At 37.7% G+C, this 26,702-nt stretch overlaps 1 protein-coding gene and 1 pseudogene across 1 annotated transcript; one reads left to right on the top strand and one right to left on the bottom strand.

Moving 5' to 3' along the window:
* Positions 1-14,772: 14,772 nt before the first annotated feature.
* Positions 14,773-19,103, bottom strand: LOC138356597 (procathepsin L-like). Its single transcript, XM_069312783.1, has 6 exons — positions 19,005-19,103; positions 18,358-18,510; positions 16,691-16,897; positions 16,142-16,333; positions 15,559-15,724; positions 14,773-15,106 (listed from the first exon to the last, which is right to left on the bottom strand). Exons 1-6 carry the CDS (start codon positions 19,101-19,103, stop codon positions 14,898-14,900), a joined length of 1,026 nt encoding a protein of 341 aa, XP_069168884.1. The 3' UTR covers positions 14,773-14,897.
* A 5,022-nt stretch (positions 19,104-24,125) lies between these two features.
* The window catches only part of LOC138356661 (cathepsin L-like peptidase), a 47,337-nt pseudogene continuing 44,760 nt past the window's right edge, over positions 24,126-26,702 (top strand).

The raw sequence follows: 26,702 nt of genomic DNA, 5'->3' as shown, positions 1-26,702 counted from the left end.
AAGCTTAAGTTGCATTCACTGGAAAGGCGAAGAGTTAGGGGTGACATGATAGAGGTTTACAAGTGGATGAATGGACATAACCGGGGGGATATTAATAGGGTATTAAAAGTATCAACACAGGACAGAACTCGAAACAATGGGTATAAATTGGATAAGTTTAGATTTAGGAAAGACTTGGGTAAATACTGGTTCAGTAACAGGGTTGTTGATTTGTGGAACCAATTGCCGCGTAACATTGTGGAGGTGGGGTCCCTCGATTGTTTCAAGCACGGGTTGGACAAGTATATGAGTGGGATTGGGTGGTTATAGAATAGGAGCTGCCTCGTATGGGCCAATAGGCCTTCTGCAGTTACCTTTGTTCTTATGTTCTTATGTATTGGGGGTGCTATATTAAGCTGGATTAGGGCATGGCTATACCAAAGGAAACAGAGAGTTAGTATAAATGGAATCAAGTCAGAGTGGGAAAATGTTGTAAGTGGAGTGCCTCAAGGCTCTGTCCTGGGACCTCTGTTGTTTATAATATATATAAATGATTTAGATTCAGGTTTGAGTAGCAACATTTGCAAATTTGCCGATGATACGAAAATCGGTAGGGAAATTAATTCGGAGGACTCACTATCACTTCAAGTTGATCTAGATAGGGTTTTGAAATGGTCAAAGGATTGGCAGATGCAGTTTAATGCTGATAAATGTAAAGTTCTGAGGTTAGGTAATGATGATAGAGTTACAAGATACGAGCTAGATGGTGTTGTGATTGCGAAGTCGGATTGCGAAAGGGATCTGGGAGTTATGATTAGTAAGAATTTAAAACAAAAGGATCAATGCATAAATGTTCGTAATAAGGCAAATCGGACACTTGGATTTATTAATCGCAGCGTTAGTAACAAGACACCTGGTGTGGTTCTCAAGCTATATCTTGCTATAGTTAGGCCCCATTTAGATTATGCAGTTCAGTTTTGGTCGCCATATTATAGAATGGATATAAATTCACTTGAACGTGTCCAGCGTAGGATGACTAAGTTAATTCCCCAAATTAGAAATCTTTCATATGAAGAAAGATTAACAAAGCTTAAGTTGCATTCACTGGAAAGGCGAAGAGTTAGGGGTGACATGATAGAGGTTTACAAGTGGATGAATGGACATAACCGGGGGGATATTAATAGGGTATTAAAAGTATCAACACAGGACAGAACACGAAACAATGGATATAAATTGGATAAGTTTAGATTTAGGAAAGACTTGGGTAAATACTGGTTCAGTAACAGGGTTGTTGATTTGTGGAACCAATTGCCGCGTAACATTGTGGAGGTGGGGTCCCTCGATTGTTTCAAGCACGGGTTGGACAAGTATATGAGTGGGATTGGGTGGTTATAGAATAGGAGCTGCCTCGTATGGGCCAATAGGCCTTCTGCAGTTACCTTTGTTCTTATGTTCTTATGTAAACACAAATTAATGACATCGAAATAGGGAGTGAGATAGGAAACAGTGATCACAAAGAAATCAGATTTAGCATAGAATGGAATAGACCAGTAGGAGAAAATTCTGTTAAAGTGCCAGATTTTCGAAAAGCTGATTTTAATAGCCTAAGAAATTTTTTGGGTCAAATTGATTGGAAAGTCTTGGGTATGGGGTGTGGGCCGGTCTTGGAGCGAGACATGAACCCAGCGATAGGTGACTTAAATGGGGATTTCGATGTGGATTCAATATATAACTTATTTAAGAATATTTTAAACAGAGCACAGGAACGTAGTATACCATACAAATTGAATAGATCGAATACCAATGACCCAAAGTGGATAACAAAGAATTTGAAGAACCTTATAGGTAAAAAGAGAGCTTGGTACAAAAGGATTAAAAATGGGGAGGTCACTTTAAGACAGGAATTCGTACAACTGGTTAGAAATGTTAAAAAAGAGATAAGGAAAGCAAAAAGAAACTATGAAGTTCGCATAGCAGGGCAAGCAAAGACAAATCCTAAAGTGTTTTTTCAGTTATATCATACTAAGACTAGGGAAAGGATAGGTCCATTAAAAACTGAGACAGGTCAAATAACAGATAGTGATGAAGAGATGAGTAGTATTTTTAATAAATATTTTGTATCTGTATTTACTAAAGAGGAACTTAACAATATGCCTTCAGCCGAACAAGTCTATTTGGGTGGGGACGAGGACTGGTTGACGAGTTTAGCAGTTACCAGGGAGGATGTTCTTAAACAAATAGTAAAACTCAAACCAAACAAATCCCCAGGGCCGGATGAAGTGTTTGCCAGGGTGTTTAAAGAATGCAAAGAGGAGCTTTGTGACCCACTGTCAACCATATTTAATAAATCTATAGAGTCAGGCAGAGTGCCAGAGTTTTGGAAAGTTGCTAATGTGATACCTGTTTTTAAGAAAGGAGATAGATCACTTACGTCTAACTATCGACCAATTAGCCTAACGTCTATTGTGGGAAAGTTACTCGAATCTATAATAGCAAATAAAATTCGTCTTCATCTTGAAAAACATAAATTAATAATTGAGTCGCAGCATGGTTTTGTAAATGGCCGTTCATGTTTAACAAATTTGTTATCTTTTTATTTAGCACAGTTGAGGCAGTTGATAGTGGTAAGGATTGTGATGTTGTGTACCTTGACTTTAGCAAAGCTTTTGATACAGTGCCACATGAAAGACTGATTAAAAAGATAGAGTCTCATGGTATTGGGGGTGCTATATTAAGCTGGATTAGGGCATGGCTATACCAAAGGAAACAGAGAGAACATAAGAACATAAGAACATAAGAACAAATGTAACTGCAGAAGGCCTATTGGCCCATACGAGGCAGCTCCTATTCTATAACCACCCAATCCCACTCATATACTTGTCCAACCCGTGCTTGAAACAATCGAGGGACCCCACCTCCACAATGTTACGCGGCAATTGGTTCCACAAATCAACAACCCTGTTACTGAACCAGTATTTACCCAAGTCTTTCCTAAATTTAAACTTATCCAATTTATATCCATTGTTTCGTGTTCTGTCCTGTGTTGATACTTTTAATACCCTATTAATATCCCCCCGGTTATGTCCATTCATCCACTTGTAAACCTCTATCATGTCACCCCTAACTCTTCGCCTTTCCAGTGAATGCAACTTAAGCTTTGTTAATCTTTCTTCATATGAAAGATTTCTAATTTGGGGAATTAACTTAGTCATCCTACGCTGGACACGTTCAAGTGAATTTATATCCATTCTATAATATGGCGACCAAAACTGAACTGCATAATCTAAATGGGGCCTAACTAGAGCAAGATATAGCAAGATATATAGAGTTAGTATAAATGGAATCAAGTCAGAGTGGGAAAATGTTGTAAGTGGAGTGCCTCTAGGCTCTGTCCTGGGACCTCATAAGAACATAAGAACAAAGGCAACTGCAGACGGCCTATTGGCCCATACGAGGCAGCTCCTATTTATAACCACCCAATTCCACTCATATACTTGTCCAACCCGCGCTTGAAACAATCGAGGGACACCACCTCCACCACGTTACGCTGTAATTGGTTCCACAAATCAACAACCCTGTTACTGAACCAGTATTTACCCAAGTCTTTTCTAAATCTAAACTTATCCAATTTATACCCATTGTTTCGTGTTCTGTCTTGTGTTGATACTTTTAATACCCTATTAATATCCCCTTTGTTATGTCCATTCACCCACTTGTAAAGCTATGTCATGTCACCCCTAACTCTTCGCCTTTCCAGTGAATGCAACTTAAGCTTTGTTAATCTTTCTTCATATGAAAGATTTCTAATTTGGGGAATTACCTTAGTCATCCTATGCTGGACACGTTCAAGTGAATTAATATCCATTCTATAATATGGCGACCAAAACTGAACTGCATAATCTAAATGGGGCCTAACTAGCGCAAGATATAGCTTGAGAACCACACCAGGTGTCTTTTTACTAACGCTGCGATTAATAAATCCAAGTGTCCGATTTGCCTTATTACGAACATTTATGCATTGATCCTTTTGTTTTAAATTCTTACTAATCATAACTCCCAGATCCCTTTCGCAATCCGACTTCGCAATCTTAACACCATCTAGCTCGTATCTTGTAACTCTATCATCATTACCTAACCTCAGAACTTTACATTTATCAGCATTAAACTGCATCTGCCAATCCTTTGACCATTTCAATACCCTATCTAGATCAACTTGAAGTGATAGTGAGTCCTCCTCCGAATTAATTTCCCTACCGATTTTCGTATCATCAGCAAATTTGCAAATGTTGCTACTCAAACCTGAATCTAAATCATTTATATATATATTATAAACAACAGAGGTCCCAGGACAGAGCCTCGAGGCACTCAACTTACAACATTTTCCCACTCTGACTTGATTCCATTTATACTAACTCTGTTTCCTTTGGCATAGGAAAGGCCAAATTCATTTGACGTTTTGGAGGACGAGTGCTGTGGAGAGACTGTGGATCGCGCAAAAGGGAAAGCAACGAAGAGAAAGGAAGCGCAGGCCCCTCAGAAAGTAAAGGAAGTACCTAAGCAAACATTAGTTGTGGGAGATTCCCAGTTAAGGTATTTGGATAGAACGTTTTGTGCTAGAGATAGGGGGAACAGGTTAAGGGTTTGCTATCCCGGAGCTGGCATTGGTGATATTATAAACAACATGAATGATATTATGGCTGGTAATGGGAACAATCCCATTATTTGCATTAGCGTGGGAGGAAATGATGTTGGTCGAGTCAGGAGTGAGGAACTGATTCAGAGGTATAAAACAGCCATAGAGTTAGTTAGGAGCAAGGGAGGAATCCCGATCATATGTGGCATTCTTCCAAGAAAGGGAGTGGGAAATGAATGGATATCGAGGGCACTTGGTGTCAATTGCCGGCTGGAAAGATATTGCAAATCAAATGCAATATCTTTCATAGACAACTGGGAACACTTCTATGGAAGAAATGAAATGTATGCTCATGATGGGGTGCATCTATCGAGAGCTGGGGTTGTTGCTGTTGCGAACTCGCTAGAAGAAGTGGTTAGAGGTGTTTGTTTGGGTTTAAACTGTTAGTAGATAGAGGTATGGGAATTGATTTGGAGGAAGGAGGTAATAAAAGTATGTGTTTGTGGGAGAAAGGAATTGGCAAAACGATCAGGGAAAGAGAAGGTCCGCAAAATAACAATTCACTTAGGGTATATTACACTAACAGTAGAAGTCTAAGAAATAAAATTAACGAATTAAATGCTCTTGTCTGCACAGAAAAAATAGATATTATTGCACTTACCGAAACGTGGATGAATGTAGAAAATAGAGAACTATTAGCTGAATATCAAATATATGGATTTAAACTATTTCACACAGATAGATATATTAGACGAGGAGGTGTAGTAGCCATATATGTTAGGGACAATTTGAAATGTAGTCTCAAAGAGGGAATCAAAACAGAGCCACACACAGAAACTATTTGGATTGAATTAAACGAAAAAGCTAATAATATTATAATAGGAGTAATATATAGGCCACCAAATTTAGACAGAATGGAAGCAAAGCATCTATGGGATGAAATATCTAGAGCATCTAGATCTAACAGTATTTATGTCATGGGTGACTTTAATTTTAGCGGAATAAACTGGTTGAACAAAACAGGGAATAGTGAAGCAGAAGATTTTCTAGAATTAATTGACGATTGCTTTCTTACGCAACACATTAAGGAACCAACACGGGAAAATAATATTTTAGATTTAGTGTTAACTAACAGGGAAACGCAAATTAATGACATCGAAATAGGGAGTGAGCTAGGGAGCAGTGATCACAAAGAAATCAGATTTAGCATAGAATGGAATAGACCAGTAGGAGAAAATTCTGTTAAAGTGCCAGATTTTCGAAAAGCTGATTTTAATAGCCTAAGAAATTTTTTGGGTCAAATTTATTGGAAAGGCTTGGGTATGGGGTGTGGGCCGGTCTTGGAGCGAGACATGAACCCAGCGATAGGTGACTTAAATGGGGATTTCGTTGTGGATTCAATATATAACTTATTTAAGAATATTCTAAACAAAGCACAGGAACGTAGTATACCATACAAATTGAATAGATCGTATACTAATGACCCAAAGTGGATAACAAAGAATTTGAAGAACCTTATAGGTAAAAAGAGAGCTTGGTACAAAAGGATTAAAAATGGGGAGGTCACTTTAGAACAGGAATTCGTACAACTGGTTAGAAATGTTAAAAAAGAGATAAGGAAAGCAAAAAGAAACTATGAAGTTCGCATAGCAGGGCAAGCAAAGACAAATCCTAAAGGGTTTTTTCAGTTATATCGTACTAAGACTAGGGAAAGGATAGGTCCATTAAAAACTGAGACAGGTCAAATAACAGATAGTGATGAAGAGATGAGTAGTATTTTTAATAAATATTTTGTATCTGTATTTACTAAAGAGGAACTTAACAATATGCCTTCAGCCGAACAAGTCTATGTGGGTGGGGACGAGGACAGGTTGACGAGTTTAGCAGTTACCAGGGAGGATGTTCTTAAACAAATAGTAAAACTCAAACCAAACAAATCCCCAGGGCCGGATGAAATGTTTGCTAGGGTGCTTAAAGAATGCAAAGAGGAGCTTTGTGACCCACTGTCAACCATATTTAATAAATCAATAGAGTCAGGCAGAGTGCCAGAGTTTTGGAAAGTTGCTAATGTGATACCAGTTTTTAAGAAAGGAGATAGATCACTTGCGTCTAACTATCGACCAATTAGCCTAACGTCTATTGTGGGAAAGTTACTCGAATCTATAATAGCAAATAAAATTTGTCTTCATCTTGAAAAACATAAATTAATAATTGAGTCGCAACATGGTTTTATAAATGGCCGTTCATGTTTAACAAATTTGTTATCCTTTTATTCTAGCATTGTTGAGGCAGTTGATAGTGGTAAGGATTGCGATGTTGTATACCTTGACTTTAGCAAAGCTTTTGATACAGTGCCACATGAAAGACTGATTAAAAAAATAGAGTCTCATGGTATTGGGGGTGCTATATTAAGCTGGATTAGGGCATGGCTATACCAAAGGAAACAGAGAGTTAGTATAAATGGAATCAAGTCAGAGTGGGAAAATGTTGTAAGTGGAGTGCCTCAAGGCTCTGTCCTGGGACCTCTGTTGTTTATAATATATATAAATGATTTAGATTCAGGTTTGAGTAGCAACATTTGCAAATTTGCCGATGATACGAAAATCGGTAGGGAAATTAATTCGGAGGAGGACTCACTATCACTTCAAGTTGATCTAGATAGGGTTTTGAAATGGTCAAAGGATTGGCAGATGCAGTTTAATGCTGATAAATGTAAAGTTCTGAGGTTAGGTAATGATGATAGAGTTACAAGATACGAGCTAGATGGTGTTGTGATTGCGAAGTCGGATTGCGAAAGGGATCTGGGAGTTATGATTAGTAAGAATTTAAAACAAAAGGATCAATGCATAAATGTTCGTAATAACAAAGAAAACAGATTTAGCATAGAATGGAATAGACCAGTAGGAGAAAATTCTGTTAAAGTGCCAGATTTTCGAAAAGCTGATTTTAATAGCCTAAGAAATTTTTTGGGTCAAATTGATTGGAAAGTCTTGGGTATGGGGTGTGGGCCGGTCTTGGAGCGAGACATGAACCCAGCGATAGGTGACTTAAATGGGGATTTCGATGTGGATTCAATATATAACTTATTTAAGAATATTCTAAACAAAGCACAGGAACGTAGTATACCATACAAATTGAATAGACCGAATACTAATGACCCAAAGTGGATAACAAAGAATTTGAAGAACCTTATAGGTAAAAAGAGAGCTTGGTACAAAAGGATTAAAAATGGGGAGGTCACTTTAGAACAGGAATTCGTACAACTGGTTAGAAATGTTAAAAAAGAGATAAGGAAAGCAAAAAGAAACTATGAAGTTCGCATAGCAGGGCAAGCAAAGACAAATCCTAAAGGGTTTTTTCAGTTATATCGTACTAAGACTAGGGAAAGGATAGGTCCATTAAAAACTGAGACAGGTCAAATAACAGATAGTGATGAAGAGATGAGTAGTATTTTTAATAAATATTTTGTATCTGTATTTACTAAAGAGGAACTTAACAATATGCCTTCAGCCGAACAAGTCTATGTGGGTGGGGACGAGGACAGGTTGACGAGTTTAACAGTTACCAGGGAGGATGTTCTTAAACAAATAGTAAAACTCAAACCAAACAAATCCCCAGGGCCGGATGAAGTGTTTGCCAGGGTGCTTAAAGAATGCAAAGAGGAGCTTTGTGACCCACTGTCAACCATATTTAATAAATCAATAGAGTCAGGCAGAGTGCCGGAGTTTTGGAAAGTTGCTAATGTGATACCAGTTTTTAAGAAAGGAGATAGATCACTTGCGTCTAACTATCGACCAATTAGCCTAACGTCTATTGTGGGAAAGTTACTCGAATCTATAATAGCAAATAAAATTCGTCTTCATCTTGAAAAACATAAATTAATAATTGAGTCGCAACATGGTTTTATAAATGGCCGTTCATGTTTAACAAATTTGTTATCTTTTTATTCTAGCATTGTTGAGGCAGTTGATAGTGGTAAGGATTGCGATGTTGTATACCTTGACTTTAGCAAAGCTTTTGATACAGTGCCACATGAAAGACTGATTAAAAAGATAGAGTCTCATGGTATTGGGGGTGCTATATTAAGCTGGATTAGGGCATGGCTATACCAAAGGAAACAGAGAGTTAGTATAAATGGAATCAAGTCAGAGTGGGAAAATGTTGTAAGTGGAGTGCCTCAAGGCTCTGTCCTGGGACCTCTGTTGTTTATAATATATATAAATGATTTAGATTCAGGTTTGAGTAGCAACATTTGCAAATTTGCCGATGATACGAAAATCGGTAGGGAAATTAATTCGGAGGAGGACTCACTATCACTTCAAGTTGATCTAGATAGGGTTTTGAAATGGTCAAAGGATTGGCAGATGCAGTTTAATGCTGATAAATGTAAAGTTCTGAGGTTAGGTAATGATGATAGAGTTACAAGATACGAGCTAGATGGTGTTGTGATTGCGAAGTCGGATTGCGAAAGGGATCTGGGAGTTATGATTAGTAAGAATTTAAAACAAAAGGATCAATGCATAAATGTTCGTAATAAGGCAAATCGGACACTTGGATTTATTAATCGCAGCGTTAGTAACAAGACACCTGGTGTGGTTCTCAAGCTATATCTTGCTCTAGTTAGGCCCCATTTAGATTATGCAGTTCAGTTTTGGTCGCCATATTAGAGAATGGATATAAATTCACTTGAACGTGTCCAGCGTAGGATGACTAAGTTAATTCCCCAAATTAGAAATCTTTCATATGAAGAAAGATTAACAAAGCTTAAGTTGCATTCACTGGAAAGGCGAAGAGTTAGGGGCGACATGATAGAGGTTTACAAGTGGGTGAATGGACATAACAAGGGGGATATTAATAGGGTATTAAAAGTATCAACACAGGACAGAACACGAAACAATGGGTATAAATTGGATAAGTTTAGATTTAGGAAAGACTTGGGTAAATACTGGTTCAGTAACAGGGTTGTAGATTTGTGGAACCAATTGCCGCGTAACGTGGTGGAGGTGGGGTCCCTCGATTGTTTCAAGCGCGGGTTGGACAAGTATATGAGTGGGATTGGGTGGTTATAGAATAGGAGCTGCCTCGTATGGGCCAATAGGCCTTCTGCAGTTACCTTTGTTCTTATGTTCTTATGTTCTTATAAGGCAAATCGGACACTTGGATTTATTAATCGCAGCGTTAGTAACAAGACACCTGGTGTGGTTCTCAAGCTATATCTTGCTCTAGTTAGGCCCCATTTAGATTATGCAGGTCAAATAACAGATAGTGATGAAGAGATGAGTAGTATTTTTAATAAATATTTTGTATCTGTATTTACTAAAGAGGAACTTAACAATATGCCTTCAGCCGAACAAGTCTATGTGGGTGGGGACGAGGACAGGTTGACGAGTTTAGCAGTTACCAGGGAGGATGTTCTTAAACAAATAGTAAAACTCAAACCAAACAAATCCCCAGGGCCGGATGAAGTGTTTGCCAGGGTGCTTAAAGAATGCAAAGAGGAGCTTTGTGACCCACTGTCAACCATATTTAATAAATCAATAGAGTCAGGCAGAGTGCCAGAGTTTTGGAAAGTTGCTAATGTGATACCAGTTTTTAAGAAAGGAGATAGATCACTTGCGTCTAACTATTGACCAATTAGCCTAACGTCTATTGTGGGAAAGTTACTCGAATCTATAATAGCAAATAAAATTCGTCTTCATCTTGAAAAACATAAATTAATAATTGAGTCGCAACATGGTTTTATAAATGGTCGTTCATGTTTAACAAATTTGTTATCTTTTTATTCTAGCATTGTTGAGGCAGTTGATAGTGGTAAGGATTGCGATGTTGTATACCTTGACTTTAGCAAAGCTTTTGATACAGTGCCACATGAAAGACTGATTAAAAAGATAGAGTCTCATGGTATTGGGGGTGCTATATTAAGCTGGATTAGGGCATGGCTATACCAAAGGAAACAGAGAGTTAGTATAAATGGAATCAAGTCAGAGTGGGAAAATGTTGTAAGTGGAGTGCCTCAAGGCTCTGTCCTGGGACCTCTGTTGTTTATAATATATATAAATGATTTAGATTCAGGCTTGAGTAGCAACATTTGCAAATTTGCCGATGATACGAAAATCGGTAGGGAAATTAATTCGGAGGAGGACTCACTATCACTTCAAGTTGATCTAGATAGGGTTTTGAAATGGTCAAAGGATTGGCAGATGCAGTTTAATGCTGATAAATGTAAAGTTCTGAGGTTAGGTAATGATGATAGAGTTACAAGATACGAGCTAGATGGTGTTGTGATTGCGAAGTCGGATTGCGAAAGGGATCTGGGAGTTATGATTAGTAAGAATTTAAAACAAAAGGATCAATGCATAAATGTTCGTAATAAGGCAAATCGGACACTTGGATTTATTAATCGCAGCGTTAGTAACAAGACACCTGGTGTGGTTCTCAAGCTATATCTTGCTCTAGTTAGGCCCCATTTAGATTATGCAGTTCAGTTTTGGTCGCCATATTATAGAATGGATATAAATTCACTTGAACGTGTCCAGCGTAGGATGACTAAGTTAATTCCCCAAATTAGAAATCTTTCATATGAAGAAAGATTAACAAAGCTTAAGTTGCATTCACTGGAAAGGCGAAGAGTTAGGGGTGACATGATAGAGGTTTACAAGTGGACGAATGGACATAACCGGGGGGATATTAATAGGGTATTAAAAGTATCAACACAGGACAGAACACGAAACAATGGATATAAATTGGATAAGTTTAGATTTAGGAAAGACTTGGGTAAATACTGGTTCAGTAACAGGGTTGTTGATTTGTGGAACCAATTGCCGCGTAACATTGTGGAGGTGGGGTCCCTCGATTGTTTCAAGCACGGGTTGGACAAGTATATGAGTGGGATTGGGTGGTTATAGAATAGGAGCTGCCTCGTATGGGCCAATAGGCCTTCTGCAGTTACCTTTGTTCTTATGTTCTTATGTTCTTATGCAGTTCAGTTTTGGTCGCCATATTATAGAATGGATATAAATTCACTTGAACGTGTCCAGCGTAGGATGACTAAGTTAATTCCCCAAATTAGAAATCTTTCATATGAAGAAAGATTAACAAAGCTTAAGTTGCATTCACTGGAAAGGCGAAGAGTTAGGGGTGACATGATAGAGGTTTACAAGTGGATGAATGGACATAACCGGGGGGATATTAATAGGGTATTAAAAGTATCAACACAGGACAGAACACGAAACAATGGATATAAATTGGATAAGTTTAGATTTAGGAAAGACTTGGGTAAATACTGGTTCAGTAACAGGGTTGTTGATTTGTGGAACCAATTGCCGCGTAACATTGTGGAGGTGGGGTCCCTCGATTGTTTCAAGCACGGGTTGGACAAGTATATGAGTGGGATTGGGTGGTTATAGAATAGGAGCTGCCTCGTATGGGCCAATAGGCCTTCTGCAGTTACCTTTGTTCTTATGTTCTTATAGCCATGCCCTAATCTAGCTTAATATATCACCCCCAATACCATGAGACTCTATCTTTTTAATCAGTCTAAATCAGCCTCTGTTGTTTATCATATATATAAATGATTTAGATTCAGGTTTGAGTAGCAACATTTGCAAATTTGCCGATGATACGAAAATCGGTAGGGAAATTAATTCGGAGGAGGACTCACTAGCACTTCAAGTTGATCTAGATAGGGTTTTGAAATGGTCAAATGATTGGCAAATGCAGTTTAATGCTGATAAATGTAAAGTTCTGAGGCTAGGTAATGATGATAGAGTTACAAGATACGAGCTAGATGGTGTTGAGATTGCGAAGTCGGATTGCGAAAGGAATCTGGGAGTTATGATTAGTAAGAATTTAAAACAAAAGGATCAATGCATGAATGTTCGTAATAAGGCGAATAGGACACTGGGATTTATTAATCGAAGCGTTAGTAACAAGACACCTGGTGTGGTTCTTAAACTATATCTTGCTCTGGTTAGGCCCCATTTAGATTATGCAGTTCAGTTTTGGTCGCCGTATTATAGAATGGATATAAATTCACTTGAACGTGTCCAACGTAGGATGACTAAGTTAATTCCCCAAATTAGAAATCTTTCATATGAAGAAAGGTTAACAAAGCTTAAGTTGCATTCACTGGAAAGGCGAAGAGTTAGGGGTGACATGATAGAGGTTTACAAGTGGATGAATGACCATAACAGGGGGGATATTAATAGGGTTTCAAAAATATAACACAAGACAGAACACTAAACAATGGGTATAAATTGGATAAGTTTAGATTTAAGAAAGACTTGGGTAAATACTGGTTCAGTAACAGGGTTGTTGATTTGTGGAACCAATTGCCGCGTAACGTGGTGGAGGTGGTGTCCCTCGATTGTTTCAAGCGCGGGTTGGACAAGTATATGAGTAGGATTGGGTGGTTATAGAATAGGAGCTGCCTCGTATGGGCCAATAGGCCTTCTGCAGTTACCTTTGTTCTTATGTTCATAAGTTGCATTCACTGGAAAGGCGAAGAGTAAGGGGTGACATGATAGAGGTTTACAAGTGGGTGAATGGACATAACAAAGGGGATATTAATATGGTAATAAAACATAAGAACATAAGAACAAAGGTAACTGCAGAACTTTTGGGTGGCTTAATCTTCATCAATCATCAATCAAAAAGTGAAGGTTCTTGGAACCATTACCAGTACCAATAGCTGATATTGGATATCTGTGGATGGATGGGGTCTTCATGGTCACTAGCAGTTTATGGCTCGCAGGACTCTTAGTTGCCAGGTTGCAGTTTAATGTACAAGGCAATGTGTTATACCTGAACAGAACAACCTTGTTAGCTCAGTACCATCAGGATAATCATCTTTTTCTAGGAATTCCATTTGTCTGTCCGGGATTTTGCGGTGGAATTCTGAGTAGCGGAATTCTTTCTCCAGTATGATGAGGTTATTGTAAAAGTTTATGGTGATGGCATGGACATTCATAGGGTGCGGGTATTTGTTGTTACAGATTATCTTGTTACATTTGTTGGCCAATGGTCGTCTGATGTTTGTGATGCCACTGAACTCGCTGGGCGGAATGAAGAGAACATACCAAGTACTTTTGTCATCGTCGTCGGTGGCAAGGCCATTCTCGATGGAGGCTCTAAAATCGGAGTCATTTTTGTCAGAGTGGGAAAATGTTGTACTTCAAGACTCTGTCCTGGGACCTTTATTATTCATAATATATATATAAATGATTTAGATTTAGGTTTGAGCAGCAATATTTGCAAATTTGCCGACGAATAAAAAATCTGGGTTGTAATAAGCACGGAAGAACACTCACTATCAGATCATGACGATCTACATAGCGTTTGAAGTGGTCAAAAGATTGATAGATGCAGTTTACTGCTGACAAATTTAATGTTTGGTAATGATGATAGTGTTACAAGATACGAGTTAAATGATGTTGTAATAAAATGCAACTAATATATGACGGCTGTATTTAAGACAAGATACTATGGAGAATTCATTTAGTTATTTAAGTTTATCCGTTCCGGGTGGCTTGCCATGCGTTCTAACCACTTGACATTATATACTAAATAAAGCCATTCATAATAAATATAGTCAAACAGTAATGTGAAGGAGACCTTGGTTTTATATATGATTTAATTATACTCAGTCCTGGAGAATCGTTTTTTATTCATTTTGGTCTCCTGACTGGTGTTATAAAGATTATTGGATATAAGTTTTACAGGGAAAGAGAAATTAGGTGAAATGTGACGAAATTAGAATGAGTTAGCCATTTTGTATGGCTAACTATTGTAAATAAAAGTTAGTAGTAATTGGTGTCGAAATTTCCGACAATTCATTTAGGAATTGGTTCATAATGATCAAAATGTTTTGCTTATTTTTATTACGAAAGAATATAAAGTAATACATGACCTCAAAAAATTTATCTCTTCCAACTGAGTCCTCTGAGTTAAATTTCCTATATTCATTGAAGATTCCATTATTGCAGAGAACCTAATTATTTTGCCTGCCTTCATAAGGCATCCAAATGGCAAATGTGATTCAATTTATTACATCTCTCAAATTAATTAGATGAAAAAAACAATTAGACAGCAGATAAAAGGTCAGTTCTAAGTGGACACGTAACTAATGCTGGAAGTTAGTAGTGAGCAGCAAGACTGGCACACTGGGTCTCCTCGAGTGTTACAACAACTCCTCGAGTGTTGCAACAGTAATCATGCCACGCTGGGTCCCCACGATACAAGAGGGAAGGAGGCAGCAGTAACAATGCTACGCTGGTTCCCCACGCGTTTATACAAGGGGGAAGGAGGCAGCAGTAGCAATGCCACACTGGTTACTACGGTTCCTCATCATCTTGATGTAGCCTTCATCACCCAGAGTTGTACCCCAAGAGTTCTTCACCAGCCAGTAGTCAGTTCCGTCCTCCGTAGTGCCATAACCCACAACCAGAACACCGTGGCCAAGATTCGTTGAGCTACATCCTGGCTCGTCATAAACACCTGTAATATATATATTCATCCTTCAATAATACAATATTTAACAAATTATTTGTTCAGAACCTTTCATAATTCCTACAAAATAAATAAAATTCCGAATTTAAAGGCATTAAATTAAATGGAAGAATAAATACTGTTTTACAATGTGGGAATTGTCGATATGGTGAGTGAGACCCTATTGACATGACAGTGTGTGTGAACATGACACTTTCTAGTAGAAAACATGATGAATACTTAACGCACTATGAGAAAGGATGATATATTAAAAAACTTTAGAAAACATAGCAAATATAAGAAAGACCCGAGAATCGTTAAAAAATAAAGATCTCATACAATATAAGCAATTTATATACACATATGGCGAACATTTCACGTTTATATGAGCATGCAGAAATATACTGATCACCTTCAGTAAAATGTGATCTATGTATACATTTACAATAAAAAAAACTTACCATGATGGTAAAACTGGATTGACCCGTGTGAGGCATCAATGGCAACAGATACTGGTCCAACTGTGGCAACAGCTTTCTTCAGTGCATCTTCACTTCCCTCGCGAATATGAACAAAGCCAGTCACTTTAGCACCAGATTCTTGTTGTTTATATTGACACTTTCCTTCCTAATAGAGTAAGGTTACAATATTATTATGTACAAAAATATGAAAAACATATATATACTTATAAGTTCGAAATATTTGCTTATATTATAGGCAAATATGTTATTTGTTCAGAAACTTTCATAATTCCTACAAAATAAATAAATTTTCGAATTTAAAGGCATTAAAGGTTATGCGAATGCTTATTATTCTCTCTGTTAAAAAGTTTAAAGCCAGTTTTAAATATGTAAAATATAATTATCATTAAAATCTTCAGTGTCAATCACAAAAAAGCAAATATTACGAACTCTGTTGACCAAACCACACACAGACTGCAATATTTGCAGACTCCTCATCAGCAAATATTACAAACTACTCACTGTTTAAAAGTTCAAGACCACATCCCAGGTAAAATATAATTATCATGAAACGTGTATTTACCTTCTTCTTGTAAGGATAAGAATCTTCAGTGTCAATCCCACCATTGTCCTCAATGTACTTGAAGGCAGCGGTCATCAGTCCACCGTCACAGCCACCATTGCCGTACTTGGTGGAACAGTCAATCAAGTTCTGCTCAGAAAGGCTCACCAGCTTACCCGTCTGGCGGAAGTGTTGACCTTCCAGTGACCCGGTCTGTGGACCACACAAACATTACTTTGTAAAACATCATCAGAACTTGTAAATCCTTTATATGATCATTATTAATATATGAGAAAATATTAATATTTGCTCATATATCAATATTATTAAATATCTAAGGATTTAATAGCACGCAACTCATTAAGTAATTATCTAGGATAATAATGATACTAATTATCAACCTTAAGTCTGCATAAATTTACTTAAGAATTTTCCTAAATATTCAACTTTTTGATTTGTATAAAATAATAACAATAAACCCATTAAAAATTAACTTCACATGTCCAAGATGTCATTAATATTTCATATAAATAACACTACAAACAAGATGAGTTAGAAGATAATACTCACAGCTGAGAAGGCCCAGCATGATCCACATTTTCCCTGGTCCTTTACCGGGGTGACTGCTCCCTTCTCTCTCCAGTCAACAGTCTTGGGAAGGACAACATCATCATCTGGCTCAATGTAAGTGGAACCATTGTACATGCTGTTTAATCTGTATCTTTCTGTGTGGTTCGCATGGAAACCTGCCATTGTTGACAAAAACTCATCCTGCAGCTGTAAGAAATATTTTATTTTATTACATCACATAAGCAGGCGATGAGTCACAATAACGTGGCTGAAGTATGTTGACCAGACCACACACAAGAAGTTGAAGGGACGACGACGTTTCGGTCCGTCCTAGACCATTCTCAAGTCGATTCTCAATCAACTTGAAAATGGTCCAGGATGGACCGAAACGTCGTCGTCCCTTCAACTTCTAGTGTGTGGTCTGGTCAAAATCACATAAATTACTGGGCATTAGGGTGTAATTGAACATATGAGTTTTGTTGTTCTGAATGAGATCAGGATACAGACAATACACAATGTGATCACATTAACGTGATGCCTCAATGAGAAAAAAAATCAGTAGGAGCCAAGAGGACTTGAACCAATGCTCAGTATTGGTTCGAATACAGGGTTTCAATCCTCTGAACCCCAGATGATTTAGTTGAATCCCAGGTTGCCATGTCGCGGTGTAGTGGCCTAGAGGCGAGCCTGTGAGGATCCATCGCATTGGATAGAATCCTCTTCATGGCTTCTTAACAGTCGAAACCCAGTCTTCATGTCCATAGTTGAGGATTGTAAGAAAAAGATAACTGAGATACAGCTGAAAGGTCATACTGTGAAATTCATATGTATTCCATTTCATGTTGGAATAGTGCTCAACGAGTGGCGGATGACTTGGCCAAACGTGCCACATCAAAACCACAAGTTAACATTGAATGTGAATTCACAATGAAACAAATAAGAAGCAAAATCAGAAATATTCAGGCAGAAGTGGAGAGAGGTATAATGTATGAGAGAAGTCAAACCATGCAACACTACATGTATGTGAGACAGAACACCCATTTCACTTATGGTAAAAGGAGAAATGCTTGGAGTGACTCTGGGTACATGCGGCTCAGGCTTGGGTACAAATATTACTGGGAATATGGGATAGGTGTTCATGATAACGACACGAAGTGTAAACTATGTGGTATGTTAAGGTATCACACCCTTGCCCATTACGTTCTTGATTATCCGTTGATTAATGTATATAGAAACACTGAGATAAGGACTGTTCCTGAACAAATAGCCTGGATGTGTCACAACGGAAAGGTTGATGATATTCTCGAGAGATATAAGAATTTTGCACCAAGATTAATCTTTTGTTGAATTATCTGAATGTCTCTTGCATATTGTCTATACAGTATACCTAGGTCATAAATGTATTTATGTGTACGTCTGATACCATACTACTTGTGTAAAGGAGGAAATATATATGTTTATCTCTCAGAATGTTTGGTAATATGTTTATTGTTTGTGATGTGTGTATATGTATGTTTTAACACGATGTACTGAACGGAGTGAGAATAGATTGAGATACCTCATCCCTTTGTGTGTATTTTACCTCAATAAACTTATTTCAATTTCATTGCTTCTTCTGATTTTATCATGCAAACAATGCTAACTAATTAGAAGTTTATCCTACTTACCATGTCACCAAACTTGTTCATCCTCAGCCTGTATGACTTGTGTCCTGTTGCAAACAGCTTATTGTGTGCAGCAATCTTGTGTCTGTTCTCCATATAGATGTTCATGCGGAACGAGTCTTCAACATCAGTGGCGTATTTCTTGTCATGTTCAATCTAAAAAATATTTTTTCATAATTACACTATTTCTTCTAGCCGGTCTCGGGAGGCAAGACAAATGGTTTTAAAAATATATGAAGATGAGTATATGCAGATGTAATATAGTTGCTACAAGCACAATAGTTTTTTAGATCAGTACAACAGCAACGGTTGTTGATGATATAAACAATGAAAAGAAGTTGGCAAGGAACGCTTTAGTTCACCACAAGTAGCATCCATCACCTCCGACTTTACTGACTGCACTCAATAAATTTCTTCACTGAAGTGACCAGTGATACCAGCGGGTTTGCAGTCAAAACAAATATAACACCTTTATTTGCAAGAGAAATCTATACATGAAACTTGATACGCTATCAAGCTATCACAGTGTTCTCTCACACTAATTTTAAACCTAGTGTAAAATGATGGCAACTGTTACACTATTATCCCCTAGAACATGTTAAAGCTTTCTTCTTAAAGAACACTTAAAATAATTGTTGTTACGTTCTTACCTTAAATGTCTCCCACTCTTCCTGCACAACAGAAGAGTAAGGTACTGCAGATATTGCGGCAAGAGCGGCCACCAACACTGATGCTGCCAAGTACTTCATCTAGTGGGAAAGACAAAATAAGTATCATAACAGTAACAATTTCCATAATATTTAACATCACTTTAGTGAACAAATCAACAAGGACCGTGACGAGGGTTCGAACCTACGTCCGAGAGGATCCCAGACGAGGCCTTAATCGACTGAGCTGCGACATGGTAGAAGAATTGCAACCGGAAGTTCTACTGACCTTACTCGGATCCTGCAGCCTCTCCGAGACACAAACCAGGATTGTACACAATTCCCCCCATGCACCCGAGCTCTGTCAATAACCTGTTGTACCTCTACTTCATTATACACAGAAATCAAAATGAGCGTGATACATCAAATGAACAAATCCACAAGGTTTGTTCATTTGTTCAAGTTGTTCATTTCGGCGTTTAAGGCAGCGTCTGGGATCCTCTCGGACGTAGGTTCGAACCCCCGTGGATTTGTTCATTTGATGCATCACGCAATTGTTATTTCTGTGTGTTATTTCACTTTAGTCTCGTAACAGACTGATGCGACTGTAACACATTGGTTACGTCATGTAAATTTTCTCCAACTGCAAGTGAGTATGAAATCTAGAATAATAATTTGTTACACAAACTATTTTTTTTCTAATTTTCGATTTTTCTTTTAATGGAATTTGATGTTAAACAATTATAATTTTAATCCATATTCCATATGGACCATAGATCAGTATAATGATTTAAAAGTGAGAACATAAACCCCATTAATGATATTTTACCTGGGAACATGTTAATACACATTCCTCCACTCACCTTGCCTGGAAGTCTGGTCGACGCTGACTGACTGACTAACACTGCTGCTCGATGATGGCAAACATATACACTTAGTGAGGACGCGCAGGCGGGGCAGAGGTGAGATGGATGTTGTTCAAGAACTGCAAAGCAGTGTTTCTCGCTCTTTGAAACCTTCGAAGAATTTATTGCTCTCGTGGCGTTATTTTTGCGGTTGGACTTTGAATACGATCTAATTTAGTAATATATTTTTTCTCAATTCGGAATGTAATATTCGTGTACAGTATGTTACAATATTTAGTGGTACACTTTTGAGGTGTACACTTTTGAATGGTTTACTTGTGGCTGTACTAGAGAATGGTTCACTAATGAATGGTATGCTAGTGAATGTATTGATGAATGATATTTAAGTAAAAAGCACACTGTTGAATGGTATGCTAGTGAATGTATTAGTGAATGATATTTAAGTAAAAAACACACTGTTGAATGGAATACTAGTGAAAGGTATCCATGTTAATGATACTCTGTTGAATGGTACACTAGTGAATGGTACCCAAGTTAATGGTACACTGTTGAATGGAACACTAATGAATGGTACCCAAGTTAATGGTACACTGTAGAATGGTACACTAGTGAATGTTACCCAAGTGAATGGAACCAAAGTGTAAGGTACACTGTAGAATGATCCACTAACAAATGTGCAGGAATTGACTTTTTCAGATCGAACCAAGAAACAAAAAATAACAGTGGTACCCAGTGAAAGAAAAATAATAGTGGTGCCCAGTGAAGAAAAAATAAAAGTGGTACCCAGAGGACGAAAAATAAGAGCGGTATCAAGTGAAAAATAACATTATATTGGTATTATTAAAGCATCAATGTAGTGCTATACTTTGCTACAGATCATCAATCACTCTCACACACACATATTGGTATTATTATAGCATCAGTGCAGTGCTTTACTCTGCTGCAGATCATCAATCACTCTCACAGGTCGTTTTCTTCATTTTCAGTCATCAATTCTCATGTTTATAAGTAGTTTGCCATTTCATGTTTGCTTCTAAGATATATTACTTTACATCTATTATAGACGCAAAGGATGGGATTATAATTATAATTGGCCAATCAGTTGTACATAACAACTTAAGAATTAAAGAAAATGAAAATGGTTTATTGGACTTTACATTTAAATTGGCTTTAAGTTCCTATTAATTATGACCTCTAGCTGAAATCTTGTAACTCACTACCTAGCCTCAGAAACTTACATTTCTCTACATTAAGCTGCATCTGCCAGTCTTTAGACCATTTCAAAAACCTGTCTGGATCGTCTTGAAGCGATTTTGCGTTTTACACAAGAAAATCACACTAACGTCATATACCAATAAGAAAATCAATTGAAGCAATGCGATTTGGCGTCTTCTGGGTTTATCTCCCGACCAATTTTTGTTTCGTCTACATATTTGTAAATTTTTGTGAAACATCCTATCTAATTATTTTATATATATGGTAGACAATTGAAGTCCTAGGACACATCCTTCACTCCACTCCAGACACCCCACCTACAAGTTTTCCACTTAAACATAACTCCATTTATAATAACTCTTTGCTTCCTTTAATACAATCATGATATTTTCCAGATGAAGATATCACCATAATACCTTGAGCCTCTATTTTGCTAATCAGTCTTTTCACAATCAACTACCCCAGGTATGCTAGAAAAGAATGAAAGTAAATTTGCCAAACAAGAGCAACTCTTAGTACACCTATGTTGTTGATCAATTAAGAAGTTCAGCTAATATGACTATGCAAGTGATCACTCTCCCTTCTTAAAAATCGGTACCACATTAGCAAATGACCACAAATCAGCTACTGTGCTCAAATCAACGTATTTACTTATAATGGAAAACACATATAAACATGAATTACATTATTCTTTTTGTCTTACCTCCATTGATACCAATTCTTTACTTGCCTTGATATTACAATATCCTTATTTAACATATTACATCGACAAGAGTTCTCCCGTGGCCCTCTTCTCTATTACATCAACTGCCTGATTTACAAAGATTCCTACATAAATGGGGTCATGAATCTTATTTTTAGCCATTTTTCTTTAGTTGCTTAATGTTCCCTCTTCATAGTCCAGAAAATACTGATATACTGGTCTTCTGCTATATAATAACGCCAAAGATCATCTACTGTAAATAAAAAAATAGGCTTAATTTAGTTGACACAACTTAAATGACACAATTAGGCTGTGTCCAATAACATCTACGGTGAAGATTTCAGTGTACTCCTTAATCAAGACTCCACATCCTGCTTTTCCATCCTTAGTTACCGAGCCATCACAACAAACATCGAGAGTTTTTAATTTGGGAGTTTTTCTACTTTTCAATCATATATTACTTTCAACTGTCCTGACTCGTACATACTCTCATCCTTTTGCAGGGAGAACAATCTTTACATCAGAAGGTAATGAAATACATTCTTGTAAGACATTATATTTTGTAACAATTTAAAATAAAGTTATCAAATATCCTCTCGTGTAATACCTAAAAACACATTATTCATTTCTTCCAACCAAATCAACACCCCAAGATCTTTTTTCCCACCATTTGAGCTGAGAGGATTAATTCATTAAGAAGACGACGACGGACCATCCTAAACTCCCACAACCGACACCAAGAGGCTCTCCAGAGCCTCCACCTACTTCGACAAGAATATCCTTGCCACCGACGATGAAGACAAAAGTTCTTGATATGTTCTCTTCATTCCGCCCAGCGAGTTCAGTGGCATCACAAACATCAGACGACCATTGGCCAACAAATGTAACAAGATAATCTGTAACAACAAATACCCGCACCCTATGAATGTCCATGCCATCACCATAAACTTTTACAATAACCTCATCATACTGAAGAAAAAAATCCGCTACCCAGAATTCCACCGCAAAATACCTGACAGACAAATGGAATTCCTGGAAAAAGATGATTATCCTGATGGTACTGAGCTAACAAGGTTGTTCTGTTCAGGTATAACACATCGCCTTGTACATTAAACTGCAACCTGGCAACTAAGAGCCCTGCGAGCCATAAACTGCTAGTGACCATGAAGACCCCATCCATCCACAGATATCCAATATCAGCTATTGGTATTGGTAATGGTTCCCAAGAACCTTCACTTTTTGATTGATGATTGATGAAGATTAAGCCACCCAAAAGGTGGCACGGGCATGAATAGCCCGTAAGGGACCAAATGGATTGATGATTGATGAAGATTAAGCCACCCAAAAGGTGGCACGGGCATGAATAGCCCGTAAGTGGTGGTCCTTTTGAGCCATTACCAGTATCAAGAGCTGATACTGGAGACCTGTGGAGGTGCGACTGCACCCTGCGTGACGGGAGATGTCTCCCGTGTTCACTTTTTGGGTGACTTGATCTTTATCAATCAATCAATCGATTAATTCATAAGCTCCTCAGCCTCTCATTAATCTAATCACCGAAGCCAAGATTATCCCAGAAATTATATCCCCAATACTCTGAAAGTTCAATTCCATCGTTATTAACTCAGTCTTTGTATTCCAAGGTCATCCTAAAGTTATTTGCATTGCTTCGTTTTGTACCTTCTCCAATTTGTTTAATCCCTTTTACCAAATCGAGAAATTGAAGGTTCAGAATAATCGATAAGAGATCTCAAGGGACTTTGGTACAAGTTCTCGTGTACGCAAGAAACTTCGTAGCTTTCAAGGTTTGTAATAACTTCAGACAAATACCCAATGAACGGTTCAACTCAGCCTTCAAGCTCGATTATATCTTGGGTATATCTATTATATTTGGATATTAAATAGTAAAATTTATTTTTACTCTTTCTATAATTATCCCGTTTATTTCCGGTTTCTACATTCAATCTTAGTTTTGTCTTCATTAACCACCAGTTCTAATACGGTGGAACAGATTTTCAAACTTTTCCATCAACTGCATAAATATTGAAAATATCTTTAACCTGTGACTCCTCTTTCTATATTACAAAGACAGGCAGAACCCAGTTCTCTCCCCCACATGCTGACTCCATCTCCTGTGATCGAGAGACACATCCACCAAGCTGACGGCAGAACGGCATCACTCCTCACCATCAGTTGAATCCCTAGGTGGACACAATACGTCCCAAACGGTATAAAGATAAGATTACCAACCTAGATGGACACACCTTTGGAAAGAGTGACATTCTTATGATAACAAAGATGGGGTCAGCATCACACCCATTGACATTAGTCATAAAGATGAGGATGTCGTGCTCTTCTTTTCATGTGCGGGGACTTGGAAAAACTCCTGGCCTACGCACTCCCACTTCACACGGAGCAGCACCTCTATCTAAACTACACAAAACAGTTCCAGCTGAAAGAACAATTCTTATAAGCAGGGTCAGCGAATGGATAACTGCTGACCAAAAAGAAAGTAAGATCATTTACAACATCGAGAACGAAAACCCATCACTCGTCGTGTTCGACTTGGCCGTTAGTTGCTGTTTTAGATTCAGCAACTCAGAACAAAAAATTCCAAGTAGCACGGGCTATGGTGAGCCCGTAAGTGAACTGTTTGGAGTGATTGATTGAAAAGATTAAGCCAACCAGGAGGTGGCTTGGGCATGAATAGCCCATTACTGGAAGATTTTTTTTTATTTTTAGTGAGTGTATTCTGTGAGCTGAGGTCGCATTTAAATCGTCAGGCTGCTATCGCGGGGAAAAGTGTAAATAAATATTGGCAATCTCAATACCATCTAGCATGTATCTTGTAATTCTATCATCGTTACCTAGCCTCAAAACCTTTAAAGAGTTTAAAACACAAAACAAAATATACGATTTAAATACTCATGTAAGCACAGAATATAAATATTATTGCACTTACCGAAACGTGGATTAATATAGAAAAAGAGAACTACAAGCTGATTATCAAATAAACGGATTTAAACTATTTCACACAGATAGCTGTATTAGACGAGGAGGAGGAGTAGCCATATATGTCAGGGAAAATTTGAAATATCGTCTCAAAGAGGTAATCAAAACTGAGCCACACATATAAACTATTTGGCTAAAATTAAACGGAAAAAGAAAAAATCTTATAATAGTAGTTATATACATTCCACCAAATTTAAACAAAATGGAACAAAGCATCTATGAGATGAAATATCTAGAGCATCTAGGTCTAACAGTATTCGTGTCATGGGTGACTTTAATTATAGTGGAATAAACTGGATTAACAGAAAAAGGAAAAACCAAGCAGAAGATTTTCTAGAATTAATTGAGGATTGCTTTCTTACGCAACACATTAAGGAACTAACACGGGAATTTTTTTTTTAGATTTGTGTTTCCCTGTTAACTAACTAACTATTAACTAACAGGGAAACACAAATTAATTACATCGAAATAGGGAGTGAGCTAGGGAACAGTGATCACAAAAATAATCAGGTTTAGCATAGAATGGAATAAATCTGTAGGAGAAAATTCTGTTAAATTGCCAGATTTTCGAAAATTTGATTTTAATAGCCTAAGAATTTTTTTGGGAGGGGGGGTGGGGGGCAAATAGATTAGAAATTCTCAATCTTGGAGCGAGATATGAACCCAGCGATGGTTGATGTAAAAAGGGATTTCGATATGGATTCAAAATATGACTTATTTAAAAATATTATAAGCAAAGCACAGGAACGTAGTATACCATACAAATTGAATAGATCGAATAGTAATGACCCGAAATGGATAACAAAGGATCTGAAGAACCTTATAAGGTAGAAAGAGAGAGCTTGGTACAAAAGGATTAAGAATGGGAAAGTCAGTTAAGAACAAGAATTCGGACAACTTTTTAGAAATGTTAAAAAAAGATATAATGAGGGCAAAAATAATCTATGAAATTCGAATAGCAGGGCGAGCGAAGGCAGACCCTAAAGTTTTTTTTCAGTTATATCGAACAAAAATAAGAGAAAGGATAGGTCCATTAAAAACTGAGACAGGTCAGATAACGGATAATGACGAAGAGATGAGTAGTATTTATAATAATATTTTATCTCTGTATTTACTAAAGAGGAACCTAACATTATGCCTTCAGTCAAACAAGTCTATGTGGGTGGGGAAGAGGATAGTTTAGCAGTTACCAGGGAGGATGTTATTCAACTAATTGTGAAATTCAAGCCAAATGGTGAATGGACATAACAAAGGAGATATTAATAGGGTATTAAAAGTATCAACACAAGACAGAACACGAAACAATGGGTATAAATTGGATAAGTTTAGATTTAGGAAAGACTTGGGTAAATACTGGTTCAGTAACAGGGTTGTTGATTTGTGGAACCAATTGCCGCGTAACATTGTGGAGGTGGGGTCCCTCGATTGTTTCAAGCATGGGTTGGACATGTATATGAGTGGAGTTGGGTGGTTATAAATAGGAGCTGCCTCGTATGGGCCAATAGGCCTTCTGCAGTTGCCTTTGTTCTCATGTTCTTATGTTCAAACAAATCCCCAGGGCCTGTCAAAGTGCTTGCCAGGGTGCTTACCGAATGCAAAGTGGAACTTTGCGAGCCATCGTCTACCATATTTAATAAATCATTAGAGTCAGGCAGATTGCCATAGTCGTGGAAGGTGGAACATAAGATATACACAGAAATCACAATAGCGTGATGCGTCAAATGAATAAATCCACAAGGGCCGTGATGAGGGTTCGAACTCACGTCCGGGATGTTCCCAGTTACTGCCTTAGCTCGACTAGGCCACGACACGGTGAAGAGAATTGCAACGGGGAATTCCACTGAATTCACACGGATCCTGCAGTCTCTCCGAGACACAAACCAGGGTTTTAAACAATTCCCCCATGCA

The sequence above is a fragment of the Procambarus clarkii genome, chromosome 73 (assembly GCF_040958095.1).
Source record: "Procambarus clarkii isolate CNS0578487 chromosome 73, FALCON_Pclarkii_2.0, whole genome shotgun sequence".
Lineage (NCBI taxonomy): Eukaryota > Metazoa > Arthropoda > Malacostraca > Decapoda > Cambaridae > Procambarus > Procambarus clarkii.
The sequence above is the reverse complement of the archived record's forward strand: the minus strand, read 5'-3'. Positions and strand labels throughout refer to the sequence as shown.